Below are 12,052 nucleotides of genomic sequence, written 5' to 3'. Positions count from 1 at the left end.
TGTGCTGTGTTGCTCAGGGAGTGACGTGCAAAACATCAACTACGTTTAACAATTATAACGAAGAAAGAATTATATAAAATAAAGTTCAAGGTTAAAGAATGTGTATGAATCTATAAATATCAGCATGTATTTACAGTGTAAACAACATTATAAACAGGGGTTTAAATGGGTCTATGAATGTGTGTGTTTGACTGTCTCACTTCTGTTAACTTGTTAAGAACTTTAATTTGAGGCTCACTGTTCATTCATGTAGAGGAGGTTGGATCAAATCTCCCTCACACTCCCTGCCAGCTTTGTCCAAAGTGTGACTTTTCCCAGCTCATTAGAGACTGCAACACATTCCAACATTTCAGAGTAATAGTCATTTGAAAACCATCAAGACTGCATTTTAGGAGGGATGTCCATTAAAATGTGTGTGTGTGTGTGTGTGTGTGTGTGTGTGTGTGTGTGTGTGTGTGTGTGTGTGTGTGTGTGTGTGTGTGTGTGTGTGTGTGTGTGTGTGTGTGTGTGTGTGTGTGTGTGTGTGTGTGTATAATTGTTGATTGGTTAGGGCATGTAGGGATACAGGGAGATGGCAGGAGATTGGGACTGAGAGGGAGAATGGAGTAGCCAAGATTAATTGATGGAACAGACTCAAAGGGCCAAATGGCCTAATTCTGCTCCCATATCTCATGGTCTTATGATAAAATGGACCCTTGACCTCACAATCTGAAACACAAGAGATTCTGCAGATGCTGCAGGAACTCAGCACATATGTAAAGCAGTGGTTCCCAATCTCTTTTATGCCATGGACCAAGAGTCGACAATTCAAGCTGTGGTGCAGTCCCTGCCTGGCTGGCTAAAGGTAACCTTTATTTGTCACACGTACACGGTTTCACTTTCTGGCCATCACTTCAGACACTGACTGGTGACCCCATCTTAGCCATTAAATGGTCACTCAGGTGTAGCAACGCAGACAGCAGGAACTCTGTGTCAGATTGTCTTCATGTCCTCCCATGGATCTCATGTGTTCATCCTGTTAAACCTCCATTTATTTAATGATTAGATGAGCTTTATTTGTTGAAACATACAGAGAAATGTGTCATTTGTGTCCGAAGATGTGCTGGGGACAGTCCACAAGTGTGGAACCAGTATATCATGCCCACAGCTTACTAACCCTAACCCATACTGTAAATCCTTGGAATGTGGGAGGAAACTGGAGCACCACACGGTCACTGGGAGAGCGTACAACCTCATTACAGACTGTGGCAGAAATCAAATGCCCATCAGTGAAGCTTTTCTTCAGTCTCGATTTATTTCCTTCAAGCAAACACTTTAGATAGAGGGAGTCGCACAGTAAAGCTGCCCTTATGAACGGGGGACCTCTCGATCCTGGGTTAAATGTTCAGAAGCAGGATCGAAGGGTTCTTTGTGGCAATACAGGGCCAGGTGGTACAGGATCCTGTAGCAACTCAATTCAATTACAACCAAGTGGCAAACGTCGTTCGCCAAAATCTTGTTTTTAAATACAAAACCATGAAAGAAATCAAGCCAGTTTCAGAGTCAGAATACACAAATTATATTATAAACGATCCATTATTACAGATGGGACAATCCATAATAACCGTCCAGATATAATAATACAGAATAAACAAGCAAGAACAACATACCGAATAGATATAGCCATTCCAAACACACAGAACTTACAGAGATCTAGTGAAAAACACCAGAAATATGCTGAATTAAAAGAGGAAATTGAAAGACTTTGGAACATGAACATTGTCCCAATAGTAATATCTGCAACCGGTATCATCCCAAAGTCACCACACAACAGCATTAAACAATTAGAGCTACACAGTAATATCTGTGTAAAACTTCAGAAAGCAGCAATACTAAACACCACCAGAATAGTCAGAAAGTTCCTAGTAATTGACAAATGAGTGTGCTTGGCTACGCCCACACCTCAGCTCAAACTGAGAAAAATAAAATTCTATTATAATAGCTCTAATTATATTTATAGAGCATATTTCATACAAATGATGTATTTCAAAGTTAGGATTGAAATTAGGATTTCAATCCCAATGGGATTGACATTAGGATCAAGAACAAACGTGAAAATAAAAGACAAAAAGACGTTGGTTGAAAGCAAGGTTAGATGAGTAGGTTTTCAGCTGGTGTTTAAACGTGTCAACTGAGTCTGTATCCCTTAGGGTTTTGGCTATTGAATCACTTAGTTTAGGAGCATAGTTCAAAAAAGCTGACCTGCCAATTCTCTTTTGAGGAAAATTGTTTAAATTTAAGAGACCGATGGAAGAGAGATCGAGCAGGATTATAAAACGAAAACGATTCTGTGATGTACTCCGGTCCCACATCATGAAGAGCTTTAAAACAAGTAAGAGGACTTTAAAATCAATTCTAAGAGATACTGGAAGCCAATGCAGAGTAGTTAGGATGGGAGTGATAGGTTCCCTCATCCTGGATTTAGTTAAAAGTCTAACAGCTGCGTTCTGAATGAATTGAAGTTTGTCAATTGATCTGGTGTTATGTGACAATAATAAACGAATTTACTATTTGTAATTAACAGTAATAATCGGTTTACTCCGGTAGACGCACTTTCCTGGCGACTTTTGACTTTATAAGAGATAATCAGATGATTGAAGAGACATCAAGGCTCCGGCTCCGTGCGGGTTTGTTTAATGTCAGTAAACTGCAGGTCGGACGATAGGATTTCACAGATGTCTTGACATGGACACGGTCATTATTGCGCCAGCCACACGGCCGTGTCATCCGCCAGTCAATTAATGGGACACCTCTCTCATCTCTCTGTCATCTGGTACTTAACAAGGCGAGGGCGCCCCGGGGGGAGTCATTGGCATATCACAGATTGGAGGGGACTATAAGGGCCCGGGGATGAGGGGTTGTACACAGAGTGGAGGACAGTGACGTTTGAAATGCAGACACCAGTTCTAACTCTGGGTGGGCTTGTGTGCCCAGCGCCCTGCCCTTGCCCCTGCTCTCCTCTCCGTACGGACCACAACTCCAAACCAACCCAGCGCAAGACTTTCACCATCGACGCACTACTGTCCGCCGCCGAGATCTCGCCCTCCTCCCGGGAGAGGCAGGCGGCTCCCCTCTGCCCGCTCGGAACGTGCGTCCTGGCTACTACCGTGCCCGGGGCTAATCGGAGCCCGCCGTCTCTCTACCCGGCTCTGGTGTATCCCCGCCCGCTTCACGCCGTCTACCACGGAGCTCCCCTGCTCTACCGCCCCGGCGGCTGCGGAACGGGACAGTGCCCGCACGGTGAGTGGGGGATAAAGGGTGTGGTGTTCCCCCCGGGGTAGAGAGTTAACTGACCGGTAAGGAGAGACCGGGCTGAAGGGACAGGGACAGAGGGGTTCGGGAGAGGCTGTGGGAATGAGACCGCGGAAGCGGTAGGAGAGAGTAGGGAAGTTCAGAATCAGAATCAGGGTTATTATCACCGACATGAGGCTTATCGTGAAATATATTGTTCTGCGGCAGCGGTATATTGCAATACATGATAATAAAAATTGTAAATTACAATAAGTATATATTTTAAAAATAACATAAATAACTTTTTTCTTCTATATTATGTATTGCATTGAACTGCTGCCGCTAAGTTAACAAATTTCACGTCACATGCCGGTGATAATAAACCTGATTCTGATTAGTGCAAAAAGTGACAAATATGAGTCAGGACGTGTTCGTCCATTCGGAAATCCGATGGCGAAACGAAAGAAGCTTTTCCTGAAACACTGAGTGTGTGTCTTCAGGATCCTGTACCTCCTCCCTGATGGTAGCAACGAGAAGAGGCCCTGCCCTGGGTGAAATCAAAATAGTGAGGTAGGGATCTGGGTGAACAGCGGGAGAGGGATGTAACTGTGCCGGGGTGACATCCCGACGGACTGGGGTAACTGGCGCGGTTACGGGGAATGGAAGCACAAGCAGCGAGCGGTGTGCGGGAGGAACTCGGCGGGGCAGGCGCTACCTGAGTTTGTCCAGCAACTTGTGCGTTGCTCCGGATTCCAGTATCCGCGGACTCCGGAGTCTCCAATAAAATCCGAAATCTTGGAGCAACCAGGTAAATTACCCTGGGAAGGAGAATCGAGAAATCAAGGTTCAGAAGAGGGAGGGTGTCTGGCCCAAACCTGTACTGGTTTTGCTATCCCCCGGGTGCCGACTAACCTGCCCGAGTTCTCTGCTTTATAAGGCATTGGTCAGACCAAACCTGGAGTATTGTGAGAAGTTACAGACCCCTTGTCTAAGAAAGGATGTGCTGACGTTGAGAGGGTCCAGAGGAGGTCCACAAGTATAATCCCAGGAATGAAAGAGTTAACGCATGAGGAGAGCTTGATGGCCTGTACTCGGTGGAATAGGGGCGAATCTCCTTGTTAACTTACCGAATATTGAAAGGCCTATTTGGAGTGGATGTGGAGAAGATGTTTTCTGTGGTTCTAGACTCGCCCACTATAGGACACGGGTTCACTTAGAAGAGGAATGTCTTTAGCCGGGGAGTGGGGGAAGTAATTCTGTGGAATTCATTGCCACAGACGACTGTGCAGGCCAAATCGTTGGGTATATTTAAAGCGGAGGTTGATAGCTTCTTCATTAGTCGGGACGCCAAAGGCTATGGGGAGAAAACAGGAGAATGGGGCTAAAAGGGGTAATAAATCAGTCACAATGGAAAGGTGGACAGACTCGACGGGCCGAATTGCCTAATTCTGCCTCTATGGTCATGGTTTTCCATCACACAGCCAGAGAGGCGAGGGTTCGATCCCGACCTCGGGCACAGAGAGTTTGAGCGTATTTCTGTGGCCAAGTGTATGGGGTATTCTCCCACTCTCCCACCCCCATGGGTGTTCCGGTTCCCTCCCACATCCCAAAAAAACAAAAACGTATATCAGTTGGTTAATTAGCAACGTAAATTGCCCCCACATGGGTTAAGCAAGGGGTAAAATCTGAAGGGATGGGGATGGGGGCCTGGGGGAAAATTTTAAGTACACTTTATGGACAAGTAGTCGATCTATGTAGATAAGCGAACTTATATATTTATATTTATTGTGCTTTTTATTGTAGTGTTCATGTGTGTTCCTTATCATATTGTGTGTGTGTGTGTGTGTGTTGTGCTGCCTCGGATCCGGAGTAACAATTATTTTGTTTCTTCTTTGCATTTGTGTACTGAAAGTGACGTTAAACAGCCTTGAATCTTAATGCGGATTTGGTGTAAATGGGTCAGCACTGACTGGGCGGGCCGAATGGCCTGTTTCCCTGCTGTATCTCGACAGCGACTTCCAGTCAGGCGCTGAAATGTCGCTGTGGACACGATCGGTACCGGGAAGGAGGGAGGCAACTGCCCGGCTGATGCTATTTCATGGCGGGTTTACGGGAAGGGTTCCGGAGCAAGTTTCAGAGTCCCGCTGCTTCTGGGGTCCCGGTTCACCGTTGTTTTTGCCTCCTCTCAGAATATCCACTGCCCAAGGCGTCTTTCCCGCTCAAACCCAAAGCTGCCAAAGTCAAGCGGGCGAGGACCATCTTCACCCACGAGCAACTCGCCCGGCTGGAGAAGGAGTTCGCCCGGCAGCAGTACATGGTGGGCTCCGAGCGGTTTCTGCTGGCGTCCGCCCTTCGTCTCAACGAGTCCCAGGTAGGACCTTACACCCACCCACACGCTCAGGATGTGCTGGGGAGCTGGTTTTCTGGGATTGGCTCATACTCCTTGGGGGCTTCCAGGGGGCAAATCGTGGGAGGTTGTCAGGCCTGCCCAGTCAACCCCCAACTGGCAGGAGTCACCTGCCCCTCACTTCCAACTCATCACCTGCAGCCTATTTAAACCCAGCTCTCATCCACAATCCCTGTTCACTGTTTGAACCAGCCACCCTCAACCAGTTGCTCCAATCCTTCAGTTATTGTGTTGTGTTGTTATGTTTCCTACCTGTTCCCTCTTCTTTGGTGGCCCCTTGTGGCTCGTTATTTTGCATTCTATTACTAAACCGGTCACTCATCGCTGGATTGTCCCCCAGTGTTCTTCCTTTGGGTCAAGCCTCCTCTACATTTCCTGACAGACACTGTTATTCCAAGTGTTAGTTCCTGTTGCAACAGAGGGGGGCAAGGGAGTAGGGCAACTGATGCACAGCAAGCTCCCGTGAACACAAAAACAGATGGATAACGTGGTGCCAAGGTAGTACACAGGACAGTACAACACTGGAGCAGGCCATTCGGCCCACTGTGTCCTTGCCAACCATTAAGCCAAATTAAACTAACCCCTTCTGCTTGCACATGTTCCATAATCCCTCCATTCCCTGCCTGCTTGCGTCCCATCCTGTCTAAATGTTATTATCCTTGGATAGATACATTCCAGGGGCCGGACGGGATATACCCCAGTGACTACGATGGGATATACCCCAGATTATTGTGGGAAGCAAGGAAAGAGAGACATTGACAGTGACGGGAGTGCTACTGGAGGGTGGAAAATGAAATTCTAGGTCTGGGGTCCTAGCAGTGTGGTGGGACAGAGGGGTCTGGGGTCCTAGCAGTGTGGAGGGACAGAGGGGTCTGGGGTCCTAGCAGTGTGGTGGGACAGAGGGGTCTGGGGTCCTAGCAGTGTGGTGGGACAGAGGAGTCTGGGGTCCTAGCAGTGTGGTGGGACAGAGGGGTCTGGGGTCCTAGCAGTGTGGTGGGACAAAGGGGTCTGGGGTCCTAGCAGTGTGGAGGGACAGAGGGGTCTGGGGTCCTAGCAGTTTGGAGGGACAGAGGGGTCTGGGGTCCTAGCTGTGTGGAGGAACAGAGGGGTCTGGGGTTCTAGCAGTGTGGTGGGACAGAGGGGTCTGGGGTCCTAGCAGTGTGGCGGGACAAAGGGGTCTGGGGTCCTAGCAGTGTGGAGGGACAGAGTGGTCTGGGGTCCTAGCAGTGTGGTGGGACAGAGGGGTCTGGGGTCCTAGCAGTGTGATGGGACAGAGGGGTCTGGGGTCCTAGCAGTGTGGAGGGACAGAGTGGTCTGGGGTCCTAGCAGTGTGGTGGGACAGAGGGGTCTGGGGTCCTAGCAGTGTGGTGGGACAGAGGGGTCTAGGGTCCTAGCAGTGTGGAGGGACAGAGGGGTCTGGGGTCCTAGCAGTGTGGAGGGACAGAGGGGTCTGGGGTCCTAGCAGTGTGGAGGAACAGAGAGGTCTGGGGTCCAAGCAGTGTGGTGGGATAAAGGGGTCTGGGGTCCTAGCAGTGTGGTGGGACAGAGGGGTCTGGGGTCCTAGCAGTGTGGTGGGATAAAGGGGTCTGGGGTCCTAGCAGTGTGGTGGGACAGAGGGGTCTGGGGTCCTAGCAGTGTGGTGGGACAGAGGGGTCTGGGGTCCTAGCAGTGTGGTGGGATAAAGGGGTCTGGGGTCCTAGCAGTGTGGTGGGACAGAGGGGTCTGGGGTCCTAGCAGTGTGGAGGGACAGAGGGGTCTGGGGTCCTAGCAGTGTGGTGGGATAAAGGGGTCTGGGGTCCTAGCAGTGTGGTGGGACAGAGGGGTCTGGGGTCCTAGCAGTGTGGAGGGACAGAGGGGTCTGGGGTCCTAGCAGTGTGGAGGGACAGAGGGGTCTGGGGTCCTAGCAGTGTGGTGGGACAGAGGGGTCTGGGGTCCTAGCAGTGTGGAGGGACAGAGGGGTCTGGGGTCCTAGCAGTGTGGTGGGACAGAGGGGTCTAGGGTCCTAGCAGTGTGGAGGGACAGAGGGGTCTGGGGTCCTAGCAGTGTGGAGGGACAGAGGGGTCTGGGGTCCTAGCAGTGTGGTGGGACAGAGGGGTCTGGGGTCCTAGCAGTGTGGTGGGACAGAGGGGTCTGGGGTCCTAGCAGTGTGGAGGAACAGAGAGGTCTGGGGTCCAAGCAGTGTGGTGGGACAGAGGGGTCTGGGGTCCTAGCAGTGTGGAGGGACAGAGAGGTCTGGGGTCCAAGCAGTGTGGTGGGACAGAGGGGTCTGGGGTCCTAGCAGTGTGGAGGGACAGAGGGGTCTGGGGTCCTAGCAGTGTGGTGGGATAAAGGGGTCTGGGGTCCTAGCAGTGGTGAGACAGAGGGGTCTGGGGTCCTAGCAGTGTGGAGGGGCAGAGGGGTCTGGGGTCCTAGCAGTGTGGAGGGACAGAGGGGTCTGGGGTCCATGTTCATAGGTGCAAGGTGATAACATGGATAAGGAGGCGTATGGTGTGTTGGCCTTCACTAGTTGGGGGATTGAGTTCAAGAGCTGTGAGGTCATGTTTCAGCTCTGTGAAATGCTGGGCAGACCACACTTAGAGTATTGAGTTCAGTTTTAGTCGCCTGTTTTATGAGGACAGGTTGAGTGAGCCAGAGCTTTTCTCTTTAGAGTGAAGGAGGATGAGAGGCAACTTGATTGAGGAGTACGAGATGATAAGAGGCAGAGATAGAATGGACAGCTCCCCAACCAACCCCCGCCCCAGGGCGGCAGCGGCCAAACCAGAGAGCATCTCTTTAAGGTGACTGGAGGAAAGTTTAGGGGAGATGCCAGTGTAAGTGTTTTTTACACAGAGCGTGGTGCGTGCATAGAACACAACTCTGGGGGTGGTAGTGGAGGCAGATTCTGTACATTCGGGGCATTTATGAACATGGATGTATGGTGAATGGAGGGTTATGGGCAGTGTACAAGGGAAGGGTTAGATTGAACAAGGGGCATGTTTTCACTGTAGGTGGAAGGCCTGAACCTTGCTGTTCTGTTCTATGTTCTCACTGCTTGGCAGCACATTCCAGGCACCCCAAACCTCTCCTTTAAACTTTCACTCTCTCAACTCTCTCAACATAAGTGCATGTCCTCAATCATTAGGCATTTTACCCCAGTGAAAATGGCTCTCTGCTCTATCTATGCATCACACAAACCTCTATCAGGTCTCCCCTCAGCCTCCACTGCTCTAGAGAAAGCAACTCAGGCCTCTCGTTATAGCACACGCCCTCTAATCCAGTGTGGATGAACCTCTTCATCACCCTCTCCAAAGCCTCGATATCTCCCCGTAATGAGGGGACCAAACTGTAAGCAATACTCCAGTGTGTCTAACCAACGTTTTATAGAGGTGCAACATAACTTCCTGACTCTTACACTCATTTCCCCAACCGTGAAGGCAAGTCTGCCATTTGCCTTTTTTACCAGCACTTTGAAGGACTCTCAAAACTCATGTTCTCGGTATTATTTATTTTTTTATTTGCACAGATTTTCTTTTTGTCAGCTTTTGTCTGTTTATGTATTGTCTTTTGGAAAATTGATGTTGTTTCTTTATTTTTCCTGTAAATGCTTGCAAAAAAAAAAGAATCTGAAGGTAATTATTACATGGTAACATATATTTAGGTTAATAATAAATTTACTTCAAACTTTGAACATCCATCAGGTATCCTACAGCCCCCACCACTTCAAAAGAAGCATTCTGTTTGCCCTCCCCTTTCCCTTTCCCCACACCTTTCCCCTCTCCCTCTCCCCTCGCTTTCTCCCTCCCTTCCCCTTGCTCTTCCTCTCCCTCTCCCATCCATCTCCCTCTTCCTCTCCCTCTCCTTCCCCTCCTCTTCCCCCTTCCATCCCCACTCCCTCATTCTCCTTCTCCCTCACCTCTCTATCTGCCTTTACTCTCTCCCACACAGCTCCCTCTCCCTCTCACCCTCCTTCTCCCTCACCCTCTCCATCTACATCTCCCTCTCCCCCCTTACCCCTCCCTCCTCCACCACACTTTCTATCCATCTCCCTCTCCCTCTCCCTCAATCTGATAGGGTGATTAAGAAGGTGTATGTTGTTTTGGCTTCATTAGTTGGGAGATTGAGTTTGAGAGCCGTGAGGTAATGTTGCAGCTCTATAAAACGCTGGTTAGACCACACTTATTGTGTTCTGTTCTTGTTGACAAATTGTAGGAAGGATGTGGGTGCAGAGGAGATTTTCCAGGATGTTGCCTGGATTAGAGAGCATGTTTTAAGAGGATAAGTTGTGTGATCAAGGGCTTTTCTCCTTGGAGTGAAGGAGGAAGAGAGGTGACTTGATAGAGGTATTCAAGATGATAAAAGGTATGGATAGAGTGGACAGCCAGAGATTTTTTTCCCAAGGAGGAAATGGCTAATATGAGGGGACATAATTTTAAGGTGATTGGAGGAAAGTATGGGGGGGGGGGTAATATAAGAGGTAGATTATTTTTACACAGAGAGTGGTGGATGCATGGAATATACTGCCAAGGTGGAGCTAGAGGCAGAAACGAGGACAGTTAAGAAACTCTTCGATAGGTTCATGTATGATAGAAAAATGGAGGCTATGTGGGAGCAAGTGGTTAGATTGATCTTAGAGTAGGTTAAAAGGTCAGCACAACATTGTGAGCTGAAGGGCCTGAACTGTACTGATCTCTGCTCTAATATGTTATGTTCTGTGTGGTATGTTAGCGTTACTAGCAATGTCACCCTCTCACACAGTGGGAAGCCCCCAGGTTTAAACCTGCCCTGGACCATGGGAAGTAGGAATGGATCCTGTTGGCTCCTGAACTAAGCACTAATATTGACCACAAACTTGATTTGGAGCCTCTAAAGTAATCAGGATTATAATATTCAGACTTATTTCTTTTCTTTTACCCTCCCTTCCAACCCACAGGTGAAAGTCTGGTTCCAGAACCGTAGGATCAAATGGAGGAAACAGAGCCTGGAGCAGCAGCAGGCCAAGCTGGCTCGGCTGGGCACGGTGGGTACTCAGCCCAGACCCAGCTCGCCGAGCAGCGAGCACAGCTCCAGTCCGACACCACGGCCGCAGCACACAGACTCCCACCGGCCCAGCCCACCGAGTGTCGAAGGCAGCGGGCACCAACCAAAGCAACCTCCCTCACTGGCCATTTCACCATTAAACCCGTAGACCTCATTTTCCAAAGCGCTGTTTATATCATAACCTGTATTGTCATAGTTTAGTGTAAATATACAAAATATAACAATGGAGTTTTAAATCCTGTCCAAGTGTGTGTGTGATGTGAGTATACTGTACATGCATGTGGTGTGTGTGTACAAGTACATAATGTGTATGTCTGTACATATACATACATATATATATATGTGTGTGTGTGTGTGTGTATTTATCTCAACCGGATTGTGATGGGAGATGTATCTAATTATGAAAGTTACGTCACACCCCATTTAGCCCCATTCCCGATGGTTCAGTGAACGATGATACCGACCTTGATCTCTCACCACACTCTTCAAATGTCTCTGCGTGAGGTCACACGAGCACACTGAATGAACAGTGTTCAATATCCTCACGTTCATTCTTGGCTCTTCTGCTGCCGGAGAGGATCAGCAACACCCTTTATAGAAAAGATTGTGCAGATGCTGGAAATCTTGAGCGACACACACAAAGTGCAGATGAAAATTATCAGGAGGGAAATGGGACGTCAAGTTAGAACTGGTAACCTCAGAGGCATGTTTGTCCATGGTCTCCTCTACTGTCATGATGACGCAAAACTCAGGTTGGTGGAGCAACACTGCATGTTCCAATTGGGTAGCCTCCAACCTGACAACATGACATCGATTTACAGTCATAGAGTTATAGGAAGTATAGCACAGAAACAGGCCCTTCAGCCCATCTAGTCCGTGTCCATAAGACCATAAATTATCAGAGCAGAATTAGGCCATTTTGGCCCATCGAGTCTGTCAGATCATTTAAACTGCCTACTCACATCAACCTGCGTTTAGGCAATAGCCCCCCATACCCCTGCCATCCATGTGCCTATCCAAATTTCTCTTAAACATTGAAATCGAGCTCACATCAACCACTTGCGCTGACACCTCATTCCACACTCTCAACACCTTCTGAATGAATAAGTTTCCCCTCGTTCCCCTTAAACTTTTCACCTTTCACCCTTAACCCATCACCTCTAGTTGTAATCCCACCCAACCTTGGTGGAAAAAGCTTGATTAAATTTACCCCATCTATACATCTTGTAATTGTATACCTCTATCAAATCTCCCTTCAGTCATCTACATTACAAGGAATAAAGTCCTAAGCTAATTAATCTTTCCTTATAATTCAGTCCCAGCAACATCCTTGTAAATGTTCTCCCTAATCTTTCAACC

General features: G+C 48.5%; 1 protein-coding gene across 1 annotated transcript; it reads left to right on the top strand.

The window, feature by feature from the left end:
• The first annotated feature begins 2,930 nt into the window (after positions 1 to 2,930).
• LOC140725869 (homeobox protein EMX1-like) lies at positions 2,931 to 10,933 on the top strand. The gene is made up of 3 exons (XM_073041814.1): positions 2,931 to 3,279; positions 5,460 to 5,641; positions 10,587 to 10,933. Exons 1-3 carry the CDS (start codon positions 2,931 to 2,933, stop codon positions 10,839 to 10,841), a joined length of 786 nt encoding a protein of 261 aa, XP_072897915.1. The 3' UTR covers positions 10,842 to 10,933.
• Positions 10,934 to 12,052: the final 1,119 nt, after the last annotated feature.

This window comes from Hemitrygon akajei, chromosome 4, assembly GCF_048418815.1.
Source record: "Hemitrygon akajei chromosome 4, sHemAka1.3, whole genome shotgun sequence".
In the NCBI taxonomy this organism is placed as follows: domain Eukaryota; kingdom Metazoa; phylum Chordata; class Chondrichthyes; order Myliobatiformes; family Dasyatidae; genus Hemitrygon; species Hemitrygon akajei.
Note: the sequence above shows the minus strand (reverse complement) of the source record. Positions and strands in the feature narration are given on the sequence as shown.